The 25,266-nt window shown below is 31.6% G+C and overlaps 1 protein-coding gene across 4 annotated transcripts in view; it reads right to left on the bottom strand.

The window, feature by feature from the left end:
• The window catches only part of LOC141393987 (uncharacterized), a 402,117-nt gene that overhangs the window by 189,110 nt on the left and 187,741 nt on the right, over positions 1-25,266 (bottom strand). The window contains exon 3 of one of the 4 annotated variants that reach the window (XM_073967671.1): positions 12,682-13,425. The exons of the other annotated variants lie outside the window; for them this stretch is intronic. Coding sequence (XP_073823772.1) covers positions 13,382-13,425 — 44 coding nt within the window. The 3' untranslated portion in view covers positions 12,682-13,381. Of the gene's footprint in view, positions 1-12,681; positions 13,426-25,266 lie in introns of those variants that run through there. 4 annotated transcript variants of the gene reach the window in all.

The following is a 25,266-nucleotide window of genomic DNA, read 5'->3' as shown; positions in this document are numbered from 1 at the left end:
CGCCTGTTGAGACGCTCAAAAAATATTTTTAAAAAAATCACAATTGTTGAGATCCTCAAAAAATATTTTGTAAGCAATCCATGCTTGTGGAGATCCTCAAAAAATATTTTGTAAGCAATCCACGCTTGTAGAGATCCTCAAAAATTATTTTAAAAAATCCACGCTTGTAGAGATCCTCAAAAAAATAATTTTAAAAAACTCAACGCTTGTAGAGATCCTCAAAAAATATTTTTTGAGATCCTCAAAAATATTTAAAAAAATCACTCCTGTCGAGATCCTTAATAAAGAGTTTTTAAAAAACTCCACGTTAGCAAAGATGCTCAAAAACAATTTAAAAAAAAAATCCACCTTTGCAAAGATCCTCAAAAACATCAACACATAAAAACATCCACGCTTGTCAAAATCCCCAAAAAACATATTTTAAAAAATCCATGCTTCTCAATATCCTCAAAGAACAATTTAAAAAAAAAAATCAACGCTCGTCAAGATCCTCAAAAAACAATTTTTAAAAAATCCAGGCTTTTCGCGATTCTCAAAAAACAATTTAAAAAAAAAACACGCCTGTTGATATTCTCAAAAATATTTAAAAAACACACTTGCCACTATGCTCAAGAATATTAAAAAAATCCACCATCCAGAGTATACTTTTAGGCTATAATTTACATAATTCACGACCATCACTTTTCAACAAAATCTCTCAAAACTCAATTTGTTATGAATAACACATCTTTGATTTTTAAATCAGGTTTTGCAAACAAAAGCCTATAACATAAATTATTACCAAACCAAAGCCTACTTCTAGGAGAATAACCAAAAACCATTTGCATACCTTGAGGTGTTTACATGCATTTCAAAGAAGCTAACCCCCCATATCCATTTAGAAAACAAAATAGGTCTGCAGCAAACCATCAAATTGTCTAGCATATGCCCTGTTTTATAAAAGAAATAAATAACAAAGCATACTTTTAGAATATATTTTTACACCATTATTCTGCAATGGAATGGAAAGCAAAACGAAAATATAAATACAACAAAACACAATCCTATTAGGAGACAATGAATATTGAATGAGTGCATATCAAATGCTCCAGCTAGGCAGGAGCATTCCGAGGAGTATGATGTCTTTCAAGTATAAAATTACAAAACTGGCAAATATTCAATTCAATGCAATAGAGAGACCGCAAATAGACAGTGATGATGTAAAAGGAAATATGCAGGAAAAACAAGTGGCCATTTTAAAAATGCTAAGGATACCACAACAACAACAGGAATACAGGTTCCGTTCGACAAACCGCCTGCAGTGGGTATCAAAAGCAACAACTCCCTCTCCTCTTTCCCACCATCTAAACTCCGCAATTGCAGCCAAGGACAATACCAATAAACAAGTCATTCAAACCGCATACAATCGAACACATTTGTGTAAATTCCCAGCATTCAACTGCCAATACTAAACAATTTCAGATAACCATACCGTCACCTCCCCAAAGCCAAGGGAGCTAAATCAACAAAACCTAATGGCAACTTTAAATACCCAGGCATACAGACAAGCATATTTTACGGGCCGACAGAACAGACTGAGTTATCAAGGACATCCAGTACCAGGGGTGTTGTTTTGGCACCAATATTACCACCACCGTATAACAATAAAGCGACTGATGGTGATTGTAGTGAATGAAGGACGGAATGGCCGGAAACAGGAAGTACATGGGAAAAATTATATGAGGACAATAGTCCCGCCGACACAACATCAGTGACAACATGATGCAATAACCACCACAAGGACAGCGGTAGATGAGGTTGTAGGACTGTATATTTTTCAAATTTGAATCGCACTCTCTTCAGTGAAAGGATAACTATAAACATCCTCAGAATATTTGAACAAACTAAATAGCCAGGCAATGACAAATGTTATGAATATTAAGAGGATAACCACAACAAGAATGGTTGCCGACATACGGGGGAGATATGATAATTGTGGGATAATTACTAAAATGGGAAAAACTGACTCAATCTCGGCAAACGTTGATTTTTTAAAAAATATTTTTTTGAAGATGTCGACTAGCGTGGATATTTTTAAAAATATTTTTGTGCATCTCGACTAGCGTGGATTTTTTAAAAATATTTTTTGAGGATCTCAACTAGCGTGGAGTTTTTTTAAAATATGTTTTGAGCATCTCGACTGGCGTGGAGTTTTTAAAAATATTTTTTGAGGATCTCGACTAGCGTGGATTTTTTAAAAATGTTTGTTGAGGATCTCGAAAAGTGTGGATTTTGCTAAAAATATTTTTTGAGTATCTCGACAAGCGTGGATTTTTTAAAAATATTTTTTTCAGCATCACGGCTAGCGTGGAGTTTTTTTAAAAATATTTTTTGAGCATCTCGACAAGCGTGGATTTTTTTAAAAATATTTTTTGAGCATCTCGACAATCGTGGATTTTTTTAAAAATATTTTTTGAGCATCTCGACAAGCGTGGATTTTTTTAAAAATATTTTTTGAGCATATCGACAAGCGTGGATTTTTTTTAAAAATATTTTTTAAGCATCTCGACAAGCGTGGATTTTTAAAAATATTTTTTGAGCATCTCGACAAGCGCGGATTTTTTTAAAAATATTTTTTGAGCATCTCGACAAGCGTGGATTTTTTTAAAAATATTTTTTGAGCATCTCGACAAGCATGGATTTTTTTTAAAAATATTTTTTGAGCATCTCGACAAGCGTGGATTTTTTTAAAAATATTTTTTGAGCATCTCGACAAGCGTGGATTTTTTTAAAAATATTTTTTGAGCATCTCGACAAGCGTGGATTTTTTTAAAAATATTTTTTGAGCATCTCGACAAGCGTGGATTTTTTTAAAAATATTTTTTGAGCATCTCGACAAGCGTGGATTTTTTTAAAAATATTTTTTGAGCATCTCGACAAGCGTGGATTTTTTTAAAAAAAATTTTGAGCATCTCGACAAGCGTGGATTTTTTTAAAAATATTTTTTGAGCATCTCGAAAAGCGTGGATTTTTTTAAGAATATTTTTTGAGCATCTCGACAAGCGTGGATTTTTTTACAAATATTTTTTGAGTATCTCGACAAGCGTGGATTTTTTTAAAAATATTTTTTGAGTATCTCGACAAGCGTGGATTTTTTTAAAAATATTTTTTGAGTATCTCGACAAGCGTGGATTTTTTTAAAAATATTTTTTGAGTATCTCGACAAGCGTGGATTTTTTAAAAATATTTTTTGAGCATCTCGACAAGCGTGGATTTTTTTAAAAATATTTTTTGACATTCTCGACAAGCGTGGATTTTTTTAAAAATATTTTTTGAGCATCTCGACAAGCGTGGATTTTTTTTTTTAAATATTTTTTGAGCATCTCGACAAGCGTGGATTTTTTAAAAAATATTTTTTGAGCATCTCGACAAGCGTGGATTTTTTTAAAAATATTTCTTGAGCATCTCGACAAGCGTGGATTTTTTTAAAAATATTTTTTGAGCATCTCGACAAGCGTGGATTTTTTTTAAAAATATTTTTTGAGCATCTCGACAAGCGTGGATTTTTTTAAAAATATTTTTTGAGCATCTCGACAAGCGTGGATTTTTTTAAAAATATTTTTTGAGCATCTCGACAAGCGTGGATTTTTTTAAAAATATTTTTTGAGCATCTCGACAAGCGTGGATTTTTTTAAAAATATTTTTTGAGCATCTCGACGAGCGTGGATTTTTTTAAAAATATTTTTTGAGCATCTCGACAAGCGTGGATTTTTTTAAAAATATTTTTTGAGCATCTCGACAAGCGTGGATTTTTTTAAAAATATTTTTTGAGCATCTCGACGAGCGTGGATTTTTTTAAAAATATTTTTTGAGCATCTCGACAAGCGTGGATTTTTTTAAAAATATTTTTTGAGCATCTCGACAAGCGTGGATTTTTTTAAAAAATATTGTTTGAAGATCTCAACAATCGGAATTTTTTTAAAAATATTTTTTGAGCATCTCGACAAGCGTGTATTTTTTAAATATTTTTTGAGCATCTCGACAGGCTTAATTTTTTTAAATATTTTTTTGGCATCTCGACAAGCGTGTTTTTTTTTTAAAAATATTTTTTGTGCATCTCGACAAGCGTAGATTTTTTAAAAATATTTTTTGAGGAACTCGACAACCGTGGATTTTTTTAAAAATATTTTTTGAGCATCTCGACAAGCGTGATTTTTAATATTTTTTGAGCATCTCGACAAGCGTGATTTTTTTAAAAATATTTTTTGAGCACCTTAACAGTCATGGATTTTTTTAAAAATATTTTCTGAGGATCTCGACAGGCGTGGATTTTTTTAATATTTTTTGAGCATCCCAATAAGTGTGAATTTTTTTAAAATATTTTTGATGATCTCGAGACAAGCGTGGATTTTTTAAAAATATTTTTTGAGGATCTCGAGACAAGTGTGGATTTAAAAATAATTCTTTGAAAATCTTCACAGGCGTGGATTTTTTAAAAATAGTTTTTGAGTATCTCGAGACAAGTGTGGATTTTAAAATAGTTCTTTTTAAGAATCTCCACAAGCGTGGATTTTTTAAAAATAGTTTTTGAGGATCTCGAGACAAGTGTGGATTTAAAATAGTTCTTTAAGAATCTCCACAAGCGTGGATTTTTTAAAAATATTTTTTGAGGATCTCGAGACAAGTGTGAATTTAAAAATAGTTCTTTAAGAATCTTCACAAGCGTGGATTTTTTAAAAATATTTTTTGAGGATATCGAGACAAGTGTGGATTTAAAAATAATTCTTTGAGAATCTTCACAGGCGTGGATTTTTTAAAAATAGTTTTTGAGTATCTCGAGACAAGTGTGGATTTTAAAATAGTTCTTTAAGAATCTCTACAAGCGTGGATTTTTTAAAAATAGTTTTTGAGGATCTCGAGACAAGTGTGGATTTAAAAATAGTTCTTTAAGAATATCCAAGCGTGGACTTTTTAAAAGTATTTTTTGAGGATCTCGAGACAAGAGTGGATTTAGAAATAGTTCTTTAAGAATCTGCACAAGCGTGGATTTTTTAAAATTATTTTTCGACCATTTTGACCCGCGTGGATTTTTTTAAAACTATTTTTCGACCATTTCGACACCCGCGGATTTTTTTTTTTAATATTTTTCGACCATTTCGATACGCTTGGATTTTTTTAAATAGTTTTTAGGATCTCGACTACTCTGCATTTTGTTTTTAATATTTTTTAGGATCTCGACGATTCTGGATTTTTTTAATGTTTTTAAGAATCTCGGCAAACGATTATTAAAAAAATTTTTGAAGATTATGAAATTTTTGGAATTTTTAAAAATATTTTGTGACCATCTCGGTGATGCCTGAATTTTTTAAAAATATTTTTGAGCATCTCGACAAGCGTGCATTTTTTAAGTATTTTTTGAGTATCTCGGCAAGCGTGAATTTTTTAAGTATTTTTTGAGTATCTCGGCAAGCGTGATTTTTTTTTTAATATTTTTTTAGCATCTCGACAAGCGTGATTTTTTTAATATTTTTGAGAATCTCGATAAGTGTGAATTTTTTCTAAAAATATTTTTTGAGCCTCTCCACAAGCTTGAATTATTTTAAATATTTTTGAGCATGAATGATTTTTTTGTATTTTTGATTTTTCCTTATTTGAGCATCGCAACAAGCGTGAATTTTTTCTAAATATTTTTTGAGAACCTCGACAAGAGTTTTTTTTTAAATATTTTTTTGAGCATCACGACAAGCGTTTATTTTTTAAAAATATTTTTTGAGCATCTCGACAAGCGTAACATTTTTTAAAATATTTTTGGAGCATTTCTCCCAAAAGTTTACTTTTTTATATTGTCAACAATTAATCTTTTCTGACTTTGAGCTGAGATACCCACCCACTCCCAAAATATCCCTCATAATTTCCTGGATCCGCCATCAGCTGAGCAGTACGTCGGATTGTGGTTCTAAAGGGCTCAGCTGTCTGTGGGCATAGAAAATTATGTGCAATAGTGTGAGTATGACCAACACTACTCCAAATCATAAAGGATTAATTGTTTAAAAACTCTTTAGAAAATAAAACATACCATTGGGAGATGTAACTTCACAAAAACTAATCGTTGTGCCTACTTTTAGGCATATCGAAACATATTTAGTTTTAACTTTCTACGAAGCTGAAGCTTCCTTTGAAAATAAACATATTTCAATTTACTGGAAAAACAAACACTGCTTAATACCTCAGAATATCCTTATTTTACCCTTTTCAGTAAAACAATAACAACATCTTTAGAGGAAACTTTAAGAAAATAAATAACAAATCACAACAGGAGAGCCAAAGCCAAAGAGGGGTGCACTTTAATGAAAATAAACAAAGAACTAAAGAAGAAAGCCTAAAGACTTGCAAAAGAACAACTGTTGCCCACTACTATGCAGCAGCATACTTCAGCAGTATGTACTTCAAAAGTATGTAGAGTAGAGTAAAACAAAGAATGCTGCATACCCTTAGGCATACAATAAAAAGGACAATAATAACAATTTAAGAAAACGGAAAACTTTTAAAAGGAAAAAGGATTCCTTTCGTGAAAGGAATTTTATGATATTGTATTTTAATTTGTAAACATTGAAGGAAAGTTAGTTTAAGTTGTGGGAAATATTTGTAGGTCCAATTTAGATTCTGAAATTTGAAAATAAATCACTCTAAGGACCTAAAACATGGCTGGGTCCAAGTACGTCATTCACACTATACATTTGAACTGCCATTATCACTTCATCAGTGTGGAGGATTTCTAAGCCTGCCTGATAGGGTCGTTTTTGCACCTTTGGACAACTCTCTCTCTCTTGATTATGAAGATCTCTCCCAGGCACGGTGCGGGGTGCCTGTCCACTAGATTGTGGCATGGATGCTCACGGCGATAACGTCCCAGTAGATACTGCATCGACAGATACATCGACACTGAGTGCTTTCTCTATGAAAGTGGGGTATTTTCAGCGGAGGCCAGTTTCATCGCAAGTTGTCGACACGTGGACGGTAATGCAGTAACGGCACGATGAATGTTGATGGTAGCTTCATACAACCAGCTATATACTATAGCCGAGTTCCGCTGGTGACTTGTCTTACAGTCAAGGGCAAGTTTTACACCACACTTGATTCAGACTCAAGCAGCTTTGGACTATAGCGGCACGATGCACGTTGATGGCTTTTCTTAAAGTCGCGTTTTACAACTCCACGTGCCTCAGATACAACCTATTATGGAATATAGCGGCATGATGCACGCTGATGGCTTTTCTTAAAGTCATGTTTTACAATCCCACTTGACTCAGACACAACCATCTATTGGCTCTAGCGGACCAAGGCACGCTGATAACCTGTACTTACATGATCTGTCAACATGTCTGTCTTCTTTGCATTTTTCGAGATTAAGACTCCATCGTTGTTTATGATTTCTTTTATGAGCTGCATGAAGGAAGTATAGACCAGCAGATCTCTTCACCTTCCCGTCGATTTAGGAGTTAATCTCGATGCTTTCGAGGTAAGTTTTGAAACGATCGATCCTTATCTTGTATATTAATCAGTTGCCTGACTATTGCACTGAGGAGGTTTCTGATGTCTGCTTTGAGGATTAGGATCTGAGATTTTCAACGAATTTTAGGATGTTGGGTGGAAGATCTCCAACTTCTCGCTGTTTGCCTCGGTACGTTTTTGTCAATGGCTTTTCTAAAGATAAAATTAAGCCCATCAAGCCCACAGGCAACACGAATTTCAGTCTGATCATCGAACAGAGGAGATGTGCCTGCTTATTAATGGTATTCAACACGAAGAGATGCCGATTCTCTATAATTATCATGAGAGAACCGATACAGGAGACAGCTGCTGAAGGGCTTACAGCAACACATTCTCCCCGCCTTAGTTGAAGTTGGAGAAGTGGACTCATGCGTAACAGAAGACAACTACAGCAACACTTTCTCCCCGCATTAGTTGAAGTTGGAGAAGTGGACGCATGCGTAACAGAAGACAACTACTGAAGGGCTTACAGCAACACTTTCTCCCCGCATTAGTTGAAGTTGCAGAAGTGGACGCATGCGTAACAGGAGACAGCTGCAGGAGGGCTTACAGCAACACATTCTCCCCGTCTTAGTTGAAGTTATAGAAGTGGACGGGAGAATCTGTTGCTGTAAGGCCTCCTGCTGCTGGCTCCTGTATCGGCTTGTCCTGGTTCTCTCAAGAGTATAGAGGATTATCTCGTCTTCGTGTTGAATACCATCAATTAACAGGTACCACATCTCCACTGCGTTGCCGGTGGTGCCTAGAAGTCCAGCACTAGTCCAGGCGTTCGCAGAAAATATTCCATAAATGATCCTCCAAGAACATTAGAACTGATCGGCTCAAAGATAGGACACAGGTCTCGATTCTGGCAGCTGTTGCGGAATAAAGGGTGTCCCAACTAGAACGCAATTTGAATTAAATACAACACAGATATTTAAAACAATTGTGAAACTTTATTATATCGTAAAGTAGACAGAATGAGGTTATGTATGGAACAAGATATCGTGCAGATGGCCGCCGCGACTTTTCTGACTTTTCAATATCAGTTTTGCATAAATGCTGCGGTATTTCATTAATGCAGCGTCTAATTTGCTCTTTTAAGGCTTGAGTCATCGTCGGCTTATTCGCGTAAACCATCGACTTCAAAAAATCCCAAAGAAAAAAATCTAAAGGTGTTAAATCGCACGATCTAGCAGTCCAATTCTGGTCTCCAAAACGCAAAATAACACGACCCGGGATGACTGATGCAGCAATTGAATTCCTCCTCTGGCTGTATGACATGTGGCGCCGTCTTGTTGAAACCACATGGCCTCCACATTCATTTCTTCAATTCTAAACAAACAACAAAAACATTGTTCCACAACATCCCATACGGGACAAGGGAGACTTCTCTCATATCAATGAGTGCACCCCGATTCATATTAGCTCAATGATATGGGACCAACTGTTTATCGCCGAGTCCGAACGGCGTGCCTTAAGACACCACTTGTAGAGAAGTTTTTCTTCAATTCTAGGCAAGAAAAAACTGGCTATCATTTTACGATACCGAACACCATTGACCGTTTGCGCTTGACCTGCCTCATTTTCATAAAAATAGGTCCAAAGACTCTTCCAGCCCACAAACCACACCACACAGTGACACCTTGAGGATGCATTTGCTACTCGTGAATCACTCGAGGATTTTCCTCACCCCAAATGTGACAATTCTGCCTATTGACGAAGCCATCAAGATGGAAATGGGCGTCGTCACTGAAGATGATTTTATCGGCAAAATCAGAATTTTCATGTTGTCTCTCCAATACCCAATTAACGAACTCCCTTCGATGTCATGGTCAGCTCGCTCAGTTCCTGAGTCAATTGAACTTTGTATGCATGAAGATGCAAATCTCTTGTCAAAAATTCGCTGCATAGTGGATTTGGAGACACCAATTTGCTAAGCTCGGTGTCGCATTTATGTGGAAGGAGGTTGAGCGACATCATCACATGCAGCTGCGATATTTTCGATTGATTGAACTGGTCGAAGGCGCGTTGTTGTTGTTTTTACATCACTAACAGACCCAGTTTCGGCAAATTGATTCATTAATCTCTTTACAGTTGACTCTTTTGGAGTATTACTGTAACCCCAAATTGATCGCAATTTAGCCGCAAAACTTTCACCATTTTGGTAAAACAATTTCACAATGAGAATGCGTTGTTCATTCGTGTAGCGCTCCCTTTTTACGAACCTCGTGCCTTCTACTAGCAATTATTCAAATATAAAACAATGACACTTCGAATGGCGGCAAATTTAAAAATTGCGTTCTAGTTGGGACCGCCTTTAGATGCAGAGCTTTTCCTCTCGTGTATGTCGTGCCTCTTCCCAAGATTGGTGACATCATTGAGATCGGAAAGGTTGAATTCTGCTTGTGGACGGCTTGAATTAATGTAAAATTGTTTATAAAATAAATAAATATATTACCGTGATGACAATGTATGTACTAGTCTGAATCCTTACTATATATACATGATTATATTTGGCTGGTGCCACCACAGATTTGATTCGACTTCAGTGAACTTCTATTAGAACTCCAGCCGGTTACACATGCTGGATGCTGGATCGATGGGTCCCAATTATCTCTGTAAAACACCTTATTTTATACCTGACAAGAACTCAACGTCAAAATTTCAAGTTTTTAGTTTCAGCAGTTTCGCCTAGACGTTGATGAATCAGCCAGTCACTCACCTCACTGCTCTCTTATATATATAGACAGTGGTTGGCCGTCGTTTGCTTCAATGTACATCGGCGTAATAAACATTAGTGTTTAACGCCCCAAAAGTCGTGATCTCGGATCTCTCGTTTTTGGTTACAGAATTTATGAAATTGATGTTATAAAAAAAATTAATTTAAATGATTTTTGAGTTCAATTTTAAATTAACGGCCGAACGTCATACTCTAGTGCCAAATGGTATGACTACCACAGCAACGAACCCCTCTAGCGTAAAATGGAAGAACACAAACAATGTTTTAACCTGAAGTTGGTCGCAGTTGGTTGGCGCAACCACCACTGCCATTCTATAAAAGGGGATGCCTTGTCGTCACTGGGGACAGTTGCCTGTTGGCCGCTGGTGAGTTAAATGGGGTGTGATTAGTACCAATCTTTTAATTCTGTGGGGTAGTAGTGAGTTAACTGGGGTATGATAAGTACCAATCTTTTAACTATGTAGTGTAGTTATTGTAGTGAGTTAATTGGGGTACTGAGAGCACTCGACGTATCAATCTCTTATCTTTTAGGTGTTGTGTGTGAGTTATTTGGGGTACTGAGAGGAATCGACGTACCAATCTCTTAACTCCTTGGTGTTGTGTGTGAGTTAATTGGGGTACTGAGAGCAATCGACGTACCAATCTCTTAACATCCTTCGACAAATTGTGATATTGACGTCTTCGCCCTAACGAATGATTGTTAAACTACCAGCATATGACCGTTAACAGAGATAGTGATTCGCCAAACAGTTACTACCACGTGCTGCCGTTCTATAAAAGGGGATGCCTTGTCGTCACTGGGGACAGTTGCCTGTTGGCCGCTGGTGAGTTAAATGGGGTATGATAAGTACCAATCTTTTAACTATGTTGTGTAGTTATTGTAGTGAGTTAATTGGGGTACTGAGAGTAATCGACGTACCAATCTCTTAACTCCTTGGTGTTGTGTGTGAGTTAATTGGGGTACTGAGAGCAATCGACGTACCAATCTCTTAACATCTTTCGACAAATTGTGATATTGACGTCAACGCCCTAACGAATGATTATTAAGCTACCAGCATATGACTGTTAACAGAGATAGTGATTCGCCAAACAGTTACTACCACGTGCTGCCGTCGAAAAACAAGAATCACTCCCGTACCCACCAAGAATTAAGGGATAGTCGGATGTTCAGCTCTCCTGTTATTAAAAAGTACGATTGATCAACTGCGCTGGCGAAGCCTCTGGAACTGTGCCTAAGAGAAACTGAATAACAAGACTTCGACAAAGTGTTTAATGAAATGTAGTGTAAAGTGTTTTTAGAATTAAATATAATAACGTTTGTAAAAAAAAAACTTAAACTGGTGTTTTCTCTCTCTCTAAAGTTCCCAACAAATAAATTCTTGCGACGACCCTGGCCCCACTGAACTACCCCAGCTTCAAAGTGAAAACACGTTGTCACAAGTGTAGCTATTTGACGCTAGGGGTTCCCATTACTGTATCAGTATATTAGTTTCATGTCTTACTACTAGGGGATCTTCTGACGTTTAAATAATTACAATTTATTGAACTTCAAATATTTTTAAGATATAAAAGTTGTTATTAATATACACATATAAATTTTCAGAAACCCCGGCTCAAAAAGTTTCTAGCTTCAGCTGTTTCGCCTAGACGTTGTTGAATCAGTCAGTCACTCACCTCACTACTCTTTTATAAGTATAGACAGTGGTTGGCCGTCGTTTGCTTCAATTTTGATCGGCGCAATAAACAGTAGTGTTGCTATTTGACGCTAGGTTTTCCCATCAATGTATCAGTATATTAGTTTGCTGTCTTACTACTAGGGGATATTCTGATCATTACTTTTAAATTAAACACATTTACAATGTATTGAACTTCAAATATTTCCACAAACCCCGGCTCAAAAAAATTCAAGTTTCTAGCTTTAGCCGTTTCGCCTAGGCGTTGTTCAATCAGTCAGTCACTCACCTCACTGCTCTTTTATATATATAGATAGTGGTTGGCCGTCGTTTGCTTCAATTTTCATCGACGTAAAAAACAGTAGTGTTGCTATTTGACGCTAGGGTTTCCCTATCAATGTATCAGTATATTAGTTTCATGACTAACTACTAGGGGTTCTTCTGATCATTACTTTTAAATTAAACACATTTACAACGTATTGAACTTTAAACAATTTTAAAGTTTTTATTAAAAATGGATATAGATTTTCAAAAATCCCGGCTCACAAAAAAAAATCTGTCATTTCTCCTGAATTTCATTTAGAAAATAGATATGTAAATTCCTTCCCTTTAATCTCCTCCAGCTAAAATAACCATTAAACCTATAAAACGAACTCATGGACCTTTGGGAAATTTGAAGTCATCATACTAGCTCATAAAATTTAGCTCAACAAGGCCATAACAAATTCGTTGTGTAAAATTATTTTACAAATATGCCGCAGGTTAGGTTGGTTTATTTGCAAAGCTAAACTTGCATGCAAAGGACGAAGGACAAATCAAGTATTGCACGAGTTATTATTGGTATGAGTAATGGTATGTGTGGTAGTATGGTCAAATAGTGGTCATCCACGAAATGTTAAAAAAAGCGAACACACACAAAAACAAAAAAGGATTCCCCATAGAAATATAATTTGTTCCCCATGGATGCAATAATACTAGTAGATGGATGGATAGGACTAAATGTGAACAGATATATATTTTCCATGTAATGGTTTTAGACAATTGATATTTATTGAAACGTAACGAGAGAAGCTGTCCCTAACCTAACAACCGGTATGTTTGACTCTCCACGAACGAGGGATATTGATATAACTGAGGTATAGATTTGAGGGAATGAGTAGACGATGGAATTTAATGTAGATTGCAATTTTCAAAATGAATTTTCATGGTTTTCATGTTTTCACCAGACATGTCGTCTGATTCGTTCGTTGGTTTGTTTGTTTGCTATCGATGCTACCACTTTTGGCCACTGCATAAAGAGGGAGACAATTTATGTTTTTACATATAATGACAATTAAATTAATGAATTGTTGGGATTTGTTGTTGCGGTATGTTTGTTGTGTCATTTTGAAATGCCACAAACAATTTATAAAATGACAAAATTTAAATAAAATTCGAGTTTCGATTAACTTACAGTTTAAAAAAAAGCATACAAATAGAGGAGGTGATTAAATTTTTTACCTGAAAAGGAAGAGAAAGGGAAAAATGGTTAGATTTTTATAAAATTAAGTGGATGTTTTATTATTAAATAAATGATTGCTAACCATTTGTGTGATGTGTTTAAAAAAGAAAAAAAGATAAGTAGTTAGTGCAACGTAAGGTAACTTTGTCTGACGTAACGTATAGAATATATCATAGTTATTGAATCTGTATAACTAATAAGAAAATATATTAAATATTGTTTCGGAATTAGATTTATCTTAATCATTTGTCGATGTTGTTTTATTACTCGATAAAATTTTACCAAATAAAACTAGAGTTCGTTCAGATTACCGTTCTACAATACATTATTGACTTTACTTTAACAATTCGTAACCGACTTTAACTACTAAGCACACAGCTTAACTCTATTAAGCGCACAGCTTAACTCTATTAAGCACACAGCTTTCCTTTACTTCTTCTTTAACATACGTTTTAATTTCCCGATCTGAATTACAACTGAGCCACTGCCTTACAATTCCGGAATATTGATGGACAATCGCTTCAAGTTCCCGATGTTTTTAGACGGAAGATCGGTTAACATCTCAACTACAAACAATTTAACAGTGCGACAAACACACATCACCTACTAAGCAAACAACCACACATACATACATGAGCGAAAGGGCGGCAGATACAAGAGAATAGAAAGAACAAAAATGACGTCACTGAATGAGGAATGAAGTACAACAAAAACAATATCAAACAAAGATGTGAAAATGAGACTACCAAAGAAAGAGGAAGTAAACACGGTAAGTAAGACTGGAAGGATTGAAGAAAGTCTATATAGTAGTTGTCGTTGTAAAACTAATTTTCAATTTTTTTAAATGAACGGAAATTTATAGTACCTGGCAGATACTTTCGTAAAAATATAATAAAAAACAACAACATACATACAATTAGATTTTGTAAAAAAAGAGAAAGATCATGCCACACCCAAGTTCATCAGTTGCCAGCACAGTGTGCTGGATCGGGTTGTTATGGAAGGTGAGCTCCACCGACTAACTCACCCAACATCGGGTACTTCTCTGTGCAGTATTTGATGAGCAATAATGGTTAATTGAAAGCTGTAAAACTGAAATTAAGGAAACAAACAGGGCCGACATAAAGGTTTCCTTCCATTAAATCTATGAGAGGAGTGTAAAGTTTAAGCAGATTGCAATCATCTGGAATACACGCTGGAACTCGCGTGTAATTTAGGCTCTTCTTGTGTGTATTCTGATGCCTGAAAACTGTAAAAAGTTGCGTAAAATCTGTGCAATCATGTATTACTCATGGCTTGGCTGTCCTTACGGCCCCTGATAGCTCAACATGTTGCATTGTGAAATAAGACGCTCCTATGAGGATAAGAGGAGATTGTCACAGCTCTCCTGACATGATTATTGCGACTCCCGGTCAGCTAAATGACGTGTCCTGGCAAACCTTTATTTAACTTGGTTCAGACTACATTAATATCATCACCTCCGTTAACAGACCACCAGATATAAGAGAATTTTCCAATCACCTCTTGAGAAAGCTGCCCACGCCCTCGGCCATAACTGCTGGTTTAATATCCGAATTCAGACCATATTTCCCTGCAGAGCTTCGTCATGGAAGCCTGAAGACCAACGAATTAGGGAACTTACTCTTTAAGTCAATAGACTAATAGCCGAACATAGGCGGAAAAAGTGGCTACACCACCTGAAGCAACGCAACATTAGCACTGGATTAAGCAAATTGTGGGCAACGTTTAAATCGAACCCATGAAAGGATAACAGATCGGCTGTTACTATCAACGGCGTGACAGTGACAGATCCGAAGAGGTGCGCGTGTTATTTTAACCGTCAGTTTATAGATCACATAGAAAGTGATCGAGCGCTCTCAACGGTGGAGGTACTACCACAATTTACGTTGAGCTATTTTGCAAATGTCTTGCAAAGAGTTGGACCCACATGGCATCTCTTCCTGAAACGCTTAAGTAACGGGATATTCCCAAAAAAAAAATATTGTAGAGGTTCTCAAAAAATATCTCTAAAAAATCCACGCTTGGAGAGATCCTTAAAAAACTACTACAAGTGTTCTTAAAAAATATCTCTAAAAAATCCACGCTTGTAGAGGTTCTACAAAAATATTTCTAGAAAATCCACGCTTGTAGATATTCTCAAAAATATTTCTAAAAAATCCACGCTTGTAGAGGTTCTTAAAAATATTTCTAGAAAATCCACGCTTGTAGATATTCTCAAAAATATTTCTAAAAAATCCACGCTTGTAGAGGTTCTACAAAAATATTTCTAGAAAATCCACGCTTGTAGATATTCTCAAAAATATTTCTAAAAAATCCACGCTTGTAGAGGTTCTCAAAAAATATTTCTAAAAAATCCACGCTTGTAGAGGTTCTCAAAAAATATTTCTAAAAAAATCCACGCTTGTAGAGGTTCTCAAAAAATATTTCTAAAAATTCCACGTTTATAGAGGTCCTCAAAAAATATTTCTAAAAATTCCACGTTTATAGAAGTCCTCAAAAAATATTTTTTTAAAAATCCACGCTTGCCGAGAACCTTAAAAATTTTTTTTTTAAATCCACGCTTGTAGAGGTCCTCAAACAATATTTTTAAAAAAATCCACGCTTGCAGAGGTTCTCAAAAAATATTTCTAAAAAATCCACGCTTGTAGAGGTCCTCAAACAATATTTTTAAAAAAAAAAATCCAAGCTTGTAGAGGTCCTCAAACAATATTTTTAAAAAAAATCCACGCTTGCAGAGGTTCTCAAAAAATATTTCTAAAAAATCCACGCTTGTAGAGGTCCTCAAACAATATTTTTAAAAAAAAAATCCAAGCTTGTAGAGGTCCTCAAACAATATTTTTAAAAAAATCCACGCTTGTCGAGAACCTTAAAATTTGTTTTAAAAAATCCACGCTTGTAGAGATCTTCAAAACATATTTTTTAAAAAATCCACGCTTGTAGAGATCTCCAAAAAATATTTTTTAAAAAATCCACGCTTGTAGAGATCTACAAAAAATATATTTTTTAAAAAATCCACGCTTGTAGAGATCTTCAAAAAATATTTTTTAAAAAATCCACGCTTGTAGAGATCTTCAAAAAATATTTTTTTAAAAAATCCACGCTTGTAGAGATCTTCAAAAAATATTTTTTAAAAAATCCACGCTTGTAGAGATCTTCAAAAAATATTTTTTAAAAAATCCACGCTTGTAGAGATCTTCAAAAAATATTTTTTTAAAAAATCCACGCTTGTAGAGATCTTCAAAAAATATTTTTTAAAAAATCCACGCTTGTAGAGATCTTCAAAAAATATTTTTTAAAAAATCCACGCTTGTAGAGATCTTAAAAAAATATTTTTTAAAAAATCCATGCTTGTAGATATCTTCAAAAAATATTTTTTAAAAAATCCACGCCTGTAGGGATCTTCAAAAAATATTTTTTTAAAAAATCCACGCTTTTCGAGAAACTTAAAAAAATTTTTTTTTAAAAAATCCACGCTTGTAGAGATCTTCAAAAAATATTTTTTTAAAAAAATCCACGCTTGTCGAGATCCTCAAAAAATATTTTTAAAAACATCCACGCTTGTCGAGATCCTCAAAAAATATTTCAAAAAAAAAAATTTTAAAAAATCCACGCTTGTAGAGATCTTCAAAAAATATTTTTTTAAAAAAATCCACGCTTGTCGAGATCCTCAAAAAATATTTTTAAAAAAATCCACGCTTGTCGAGATCCTCAAAAAATATTTTTAAAAAAATCCACGCTTGTCGAGATCCTCAAAAAATATTTTTAAAAAAATCCACGCTTGTCGAGATCCTCAAATAATATTTTTAAAAAAATCCACGCTTGTCGAGATCCTCAAAAAATATTTTTAAAAAAATCCACGCTTGCCGAGATCCTCGAAAATATTTTAAAAAATCCAGGCCAGTCGAGATCCTCAAAGAATATTTTTAAAAAAATCCACGTATGTCGAGATCCTCAAAAAATATTTTTAAAAAAATCCACGCTTGTCGAGATCCTCAAAAAATATTTTTAAAAAAATCCACGCTTGTCAAGATCCTCAAAAAATATTTTTAAAAAAATCCAGGCTTGTCGAGATCCTCAAAAAATATTTTTTAAAAAATCCACGCTTGTAGAGATCTTCAAAAAATATTTTTAAAAAAATCCACGCTTGTCGAGATCCTCAAAAAATATTTTTAAAAACATCCACGCTTGTCGAGATCCTCAAAAAATATTTTTAAAAAAATCCACGTATGTCGAGATCCTCAAAAAATATTTTTAAAAAAACCCACGCTTGTCGAGATCCTCAAAAAATATTTTTAAAAAAATTCACGCTTGTCGAGATCCTCAAAAATATTTTTAAAAAAATCCAGGCTTGTCGAGATCCTCAAAAAATATTTTTAAAAAAATCCACGCTTGTCGAGATCCTCAAATAATATTTTTTAAAAAATCCACGCTTGTCGAGATCCTCAAAAAATATTTTTAAAAAAATCCACGCTTGCCGAGATCCTCGAAAATATTTTAAAAAATCCAGGCCAGTCGAGATCCTCAAAAAATATTTTTAAAAAAATCCAGGCCAGTCGAGATCCTCAAAAAATATTTTTAAAAAAATCCACGTATGTCGAGATCCTCAAAAAATATTTTTAAAAAAATCCACGCTTGTCGAGATCCTCAAAAAATATTTTTAAAAAAATCCACGCTTGTCGAGATCCTCAAAAAATATTTTTAAAAAAATCCAGGCTTGTCGAGATCCTCAAAAAATATTTTAAAAAAAAATCCACGCTTGTCGAGATCCTCAAATAATATTTTTAAAAAAATCCACGCTTGTCGAGATCCTCAAAAAATATTTTTAAAAAAATCCACGCTTGCCGAGATCCTCGAAAATATTTAAAAAAAATCCAGGCCAGTCGAGATCCGCAAAAAATATTTTTTAAAAAATCCACTTTCATTAAAATTTAACACAAGTTTAAGTTTAAGTTTATATTTATTGAGTCTTTTTTTTAAACATTGTAAATATATGAATTAGATACATAATATGAGGAACTTATGACTATAATGTATTATCGTAATGCCATGTCAGAAATTGCAGCACCTAGCTTTTACATGAGAGGGGACATAAAATGTGGGTATACATCATTTAAAGTTACATACGTCTTTGCTCCCGAGACTAATACAATAAGAAGGGATAATTTATCCAGGGTTTATGAACTTAAAACTAATGATACAAAACAAAAAGGAAACAAAACAAAACAATGAACAGACAAAAAAGTAGGTAAATCAATAACTACCCACGATGTGTACCGGCCAGTGCCTTCTCATAAAACTCGGTAATACCCGCTTCAGACTCGTATTTATACCCTATGGGAGATAGATAATTTGTGTTATACCAACCAATGTTCGCTTGACTATTACGTGCTTCATTCATATGCACATTTTCATGAAACTCTAATCTTGTATTAAACTTATCTAGGATCGTACAGATATAGATACCCATGCGTTGCAATTTTGAATTTGCATAAATAAAATTATTCGAATACCTCTTATTGATGCACATAAAATTTTTCCCGATGCAAAGTCTCAAAATTTTTCTCTCAAAAACCTCTAGCTCTTTCACAACAGTAGGTGATATGCTAAACCAGATAGGAAAGGCGTACAAAATAACAGGCCTTATACATGTCTTGTACAACATTAATTTTGTACTTGCTGGCAAAGCTTTGTTGTTTAGAATTTTCAAAAACAAAATAAAAACTCCACGGGCCTTATTTAATGCCTTTCTAGCATGTGAATTAAATTTAAAAAGTTTGTTGAACTCTACACCTAGGTACGTAATTTTGTCTTTAAAGGGAATTTCAACGCCATTTAAAACTAGTTTTAAATCCTTACTCTCAGGAACTACAGAACGCTTACATTTTCCAGATGCATTTCTAATGCAAATTGCTTCGCTCTTGGACACAAACATTAAAAACATCTCTCTAAAAGTATACACCTTTCAATTTATAACCCCTAAAAGTATGCACAATATTTTACCATTTCATATCCCAGCGTCCATGATTTACTTTAAATGCGGTTGATTAAAACTTTACTGACTGTTTCACAAATCTGATCTACTCCTTCCTACGTTACACACATATAAACATTTATTGCAGTTTTGTGAACATGAAACTCATTTAGTTGGCAACTGGGGCATGTAGTACACTTCAGCATGCATGCATGCCTCCTGCATATAGACACCATGTGAATACCAAATAAGTGATGTTAGAACATGGAGAAATTATTATTATTTTCACAGCCAGCGAACCAGCTAACTAACCAACAAACGAACCAAGCAACATAACATGAAAACTTTTTCATCAAACTGTATTTAAGCCTAAAAGTATGCTTTTAAGCACTTGCTACTTAACACGGCAAACAGAGAGATGTGGTGGGAAAAATCATCTAACGCATAATCATGGGTATGGACGCATTTATATCATTTTCCAAGAGAGAGGGGGAGGAAGTGTGCTAGTGTTTCTTTGCAAAACCTAACCGACAACATCCTTGTTGTCTATTAGACAAATCCTCGAATGTGTAGAGAGCCAGGCGGCAGCCAGTTAAGGAAACTTTTTCAAAACTCTCTGCACGCATTATAAAAACTTATCTAACCGCTAGTCGTAATGTGGTAACATTTAATGACACTATTACCAAAAAATCATGGGCAACATTTTTAAATAAACTTTAGACATGCATGAGGATCGTGTAAGCTACACAGGAAGATTATGTTTATACCCAAGGGGGAGAAATGCCACCACTTATCCTTCCTCTACGCACAAAATATGTTTGCTGAAACTGTTTCCAGACGGCATTTGTTAAATTTTATTTGGTCGTTATTGCACTTTTAAATGTTTAATGCTTTGCAACTCCATGTCAATGGCGCATACAACAACAAAGTGTCGTCGCTTTTTGCAATGATGATGATGATGGTAGTTTAATGGCACCCCTTGAAGTTATGCAACATATTTTTTTGTATGGAAAGTGGTTTTAAAATGCCAGTAGGATTTCTGTGATAATCACAAAATCCGTTTATGTGTTGTTGTTTTTTTTTGTCGTTTCGTAGTCATACAGACAACAATTCAATATGCATCGAATCGGTTTGTAGAAAATGTATTTTTTGTGCATATTTACAGGGGCTTACAGGATGCACTCTGTGTTTTTTCTCCCCCATAGGCTACTTTTTTCACTTAATACCCAATAAGAATGATTATGGTCATGTTACTGAAACTGCATACACAAGTTTTCAACATCAGGGTACATTCACACATGTATACTAACGATTAAGGGTAAAATATTTGCATAATTTTAGGCGGGCATATCTATTTTTTATTAAATATTAATGCGTTTATTTGAAATTGTTTGTGACAAATTGTAAATGCAATATGGTTTAAATGAAATCTGCTTAAAAACTTAATTCAATAGATTTGTTGATATTGGATATAAATTTTATTATGGGTTTGAGTTTCTAAGCCCATAAATATGCTCTATTAATATCGACAATTGATATGCTATTAAAAATTGATAAATATTTTAAACGAATATCGTGAGTTAAATTTAGGGGAAGCTAAGGTAAAAGTTATCAGCTACACACAAACACAATTTAATTAATGACCCCCATAAGGGATGTTTATGTTTATTGTGTCATTTATTAGGCGAATATAAAGAAGACATAGGCAAAACATACTATAGGGAGATAATTTTGAGATAATCGTGGATTTCTTAAATAGCAGTTTCTAATTAACGTGGTTTTTTTAAAGAATATTTTCTAATTAAAGTGGATTTTTTAAAGAACATTTTCTAACTATGGTGGAATTTATTACAAAATATTTTCTAAATATCTTGGATTTTTTAAAGAATATTTTTAAAATAATCGTGGATTTTTTAAAGAATATTTTTAATATAATCGTGGATTTTTTAAAGAATATTTTCAAAATAATAGTGGATTTTTTAAAGAATATTTTTAAAATAATCGTGGATTTTTTAAAGAATATTTTTAAAATAATCGTGAATTTTTTAAAGAATATTTTTAAAATAATCGTGGATTTTTTAAAGAATATTTTCAAAATAATAGTGGATTTTTTAAAGAATATTTTTAAAATAATCGTGGATTTTTTAAAGAATATTTTTAAAATAATCGTGGATTTTTTAAAGAGTATTTTTAAAATAATCGTGGATTTTTTAAAGAATATTTTTAAAATAATCGTGGATATTTTAAAGAATATTTTTAAAATAATCGTGGATTTTTTAAAGAATATTTTTAAAATAATCGGGGATTTTTTAAAGAATATTTTTAAAATAATCGTGGATTTTTAAAGAATATTTTTAAAATAATCGTGGATTTTTAAAGAATATTTTTAAAATAATCGTGGATTTTTAAAGAATATTTTTAAAATAATCGTGGATTTTTTAAAGAATATTTTTAAAATAATCGTGGATTTTTTAAAGAATATTTTTAAAATAATCGTGGATTTTTTAAAGAATATTTTTAAAATAATCGTGGATTTTTTAAAGAATATTTTTAAAATAATCGTGGATTTTTTAAAGAATATTTTTAAAATAATCGTGGATTTTTTAAAGAATATTTTTAAAATAATCGTGGATTTTTTAAAGAATATTTTTAAAATAATCGTGGATTTTTTAAAGAATATTTTTAAAATAATCGTGGATTTTTTAAAGAATATTTTTAAAATAATCGTGGATTTTTTAAAGAATATTTTTAAAATAATCGTGGATTTTTTAAAGAATATTTTTAAAATAATCGTGGATTTTTTAAAGAATATTTTTAAAATAATCGTGGATTTTTTAAAGAATATTTTTAAAATAATCGTGGATTTTTTAAAGAATATTTTTAAAATAATCGTGGATTTTTTAAAGAATATTTTTAAAATAATCGTGGATTTTTTAAAGAATATTTTTAAAATAATCGTGGATTTTTTAAAGAATATTTTTAAAATAATCGTGGATTTTTTAAAGAATATTTTTAAAATAATCGTGGATTTTTTAAAGAATATTTTTAAAATAATCGTGGATTTTTTAAAGAATATTTTTAAAATAATCGTGGATTTTTTAAAGAATATTTTTAAAATAATCGTGGATTTTTTAAAGAATATTTTTAAAATAATCGTGGATTTTTTAAAGAATATTTTTAAAATAATCGTGGATTTTTTAAAGAATATTTTTAAAATAATCGTGGATTTTTTAAAGAATATTTTTAAAATAATCGTGGATTTTTTAAAGAATATTTCTAAAATAATCGTGGATTTTTTAAAGAATATTTTTAAAATAATCGTGGATTTTTTAAAGAATATTTTTAAAATAATCGTGGATTTTTTAAAGAATATTTTCAAAATAATCGTGGATTTTTTAAAGAATATTTTTAAAATAATCGTGGATTTTTTAAAGAATATTTTTAAAATAATCGTGGATTTTCTAAAGAATATTTTTAAAATAATCGTGGATTTTTTAAAGAATATTTTTAAAATAATCGTGGATTTTTTAAAGAATATTTTTAAAATAATCGTGGATTTTTTAAAGAATATTTTTAAAATAATCGTGGATTTTTTAAAGAATATTTTTAAAATAATCGTGGATTTTTTAAAGAATATTTTTAAAATAATCGTGGATTTTTTAAAGAATATTTTTAAAATAATCGTGGATTTTTTTAAGGAATATTTTTAAAATAATCGTGGATTTTTTAAGGAATATTTTTAAAATAATCGTGGATTTTTTAAGGAATATTTTTAAAATAATCGTGGATTTTTTAAGGAATATTTTTAAAATAATCGTGGATTTTTTAAGGAATATTTTTAAAATAATCGTGGATTTTTTAAGGAATATTTTTAAAATAATCGTGGATTTTTTAAGGAATATTTTTAAAATAATCGTGGATTTTTTAAGGAATATTTTTAAAATAATCGTGGATTTTTTAAGGAATATTTTTAAAATAATCGTGGATTTTTTAAGGAATATTTTTAAAATAATCGTGGATTTTTTAAGGAATATTTTTAAAATAATCGTGGATTTTTTAAGGAATATTTTTAAAATAATCGTGGATTTTTTAAGGAATATTTTTAAAATAATCGTGGATTTTTTAAGGAATATTTTTAAAATAATCGTGGATTTTTTAAGGAATATTTTTAAAATAATCGTGGATTTTTTAAGGAATATTTTTAAAATAATCGTTGATTTTTTAAGGAATATTTTTAAAATAATCGTGGATTTTTTAAGGAATATTTTTAAAATAATCGTGGATTTTTTAAGGAATATTTTTAAAATAATCGTGGATTTTTTAAGGAATATTTTTAAAATAATCGTGGATTTTTTAAGGAATATTTTTAAAATAATCGTGGATTTTTTAAGGAATATTTTTAAAATAATCGTGGATTTTTTAAGGAATATTTTTAAAATAATCGTGGATTTTTTAAGGAATATTTTTAAAATAATCGTGGATTTTTTAAGGAATATTTTTAAAATAATCGTGGATTTTTTAAGGAATATTTTTAAAATAATCGTGGATTTTTTAAGGAATATTTTTAAAATAATCGTGGATTTTTTAAGGAATATTTTTAAAATAATCGTGGATTTTTTAAGGAATATTTTTAAAATAATCGTGGATTTTTTAATGAATATTTTTAAAATAATCGTGGATTTTTTAAGGAATATTTTTAAAATAATCGTGGATTTTTTAAGGAATATTTTTAAAATAATCGTGGATTTTTTAAGGAATATTTTTAAAATAATCGTGGATTTTTTAAGGAATATTTTTAAAATAATCGTGGATTTTTTAAGGAATATTTTTAAAATAATCGTGGATTTTTTAAGGAATATTTTTAAAATAATCGTGGATTTTTTAAGGAATATTTTTAAAATAATCGTGGATTTTTAAGGAATATTTTTAAAATAATCGTGGATTTTTTAAGGAATATTTTTAAAATAATCGTGGATTTTTTAAGGAATATTTTTAAAATAATCGTGGATTTTTTAAGGAATATTTTTAAAATAATCGTGGATTTTTTAAGGAATATTTTTAAAATAATCGTGGATTTTTTAAGGAATATTTTTAAAATAATCGTGGATTTTTTAAGGAATATTTTTAAAATAATCGTGGATTTTTTAAGGAATATTTTTAAAATAATCGTGGATTTTTTTAAGGAATATTTTTAAAGTAATCGTGGATTTTTTAAGGAATATTTTTAAAATAATCGTGGATTTTTTAAGGAATATTTTTAAAATAATCGTGGATTTTTTAAGGAATATTTTTAAAATAATCGTGGATTTTTTAAGGAATTTTTTTAAAATAATCGTGGATTTTTTAAGGAATATTTTTAAAATAATCGTGGATTTTTTAAGGAATATTTTTAAAATAATCGTGGATTTTTTAAGGAATATTTTTAAAATAATCGTGCATTTTTTAAGGAATATTTTTAAAATAATCGTGGATTTTTTAAGGAATATTTTTAAAATAATCGTGGATTTTTTAAGGAATATTTTTAAAATAATCGCGGATTTTTTAAGGAATTTTTTTAAAATAATCGTGGATTTTTTAAACAATATTTTTAAAATAATCGTGGATTTTTAAACAATATTTTTAAAATAATCGTGGATTTTTTAAAGAATATTTTTAAAATAATCGTGGATTTTTTAAACAATATTTTTAAAATAATCGTGGATTTTTTAAGGAATATTTTTAAAATAATCGTGGATTTTTAAAGAATATTTTTTTAATAATCGTGAAGCACATCAATTTGAAATTTGGTATTGAACATTATTCCCAATCCCAACTTTCGCTAGACAATCTTCAAACTAATGTGTTTTGG

The sequence above is a fragment of the Musca autumnalis genome, unplaced genomic scaffold, assembly GCF_047663935.1.
Source record: "Musca autumnalis isolate F117 unplaced genomic scaffold, ASM4766393v1 scaffold_2, whole genome shotgun sequence".
In the NCBI taxonomy this organism is placed as follows: Eukaryota; Metazoa; Arthropoda; class Insecta; order Diptera; family Muscidae; genus Musca; species Musca autumnalis.
This window is presented reverse-complemented; position numbering and strand designations above follow the sequence as displayed.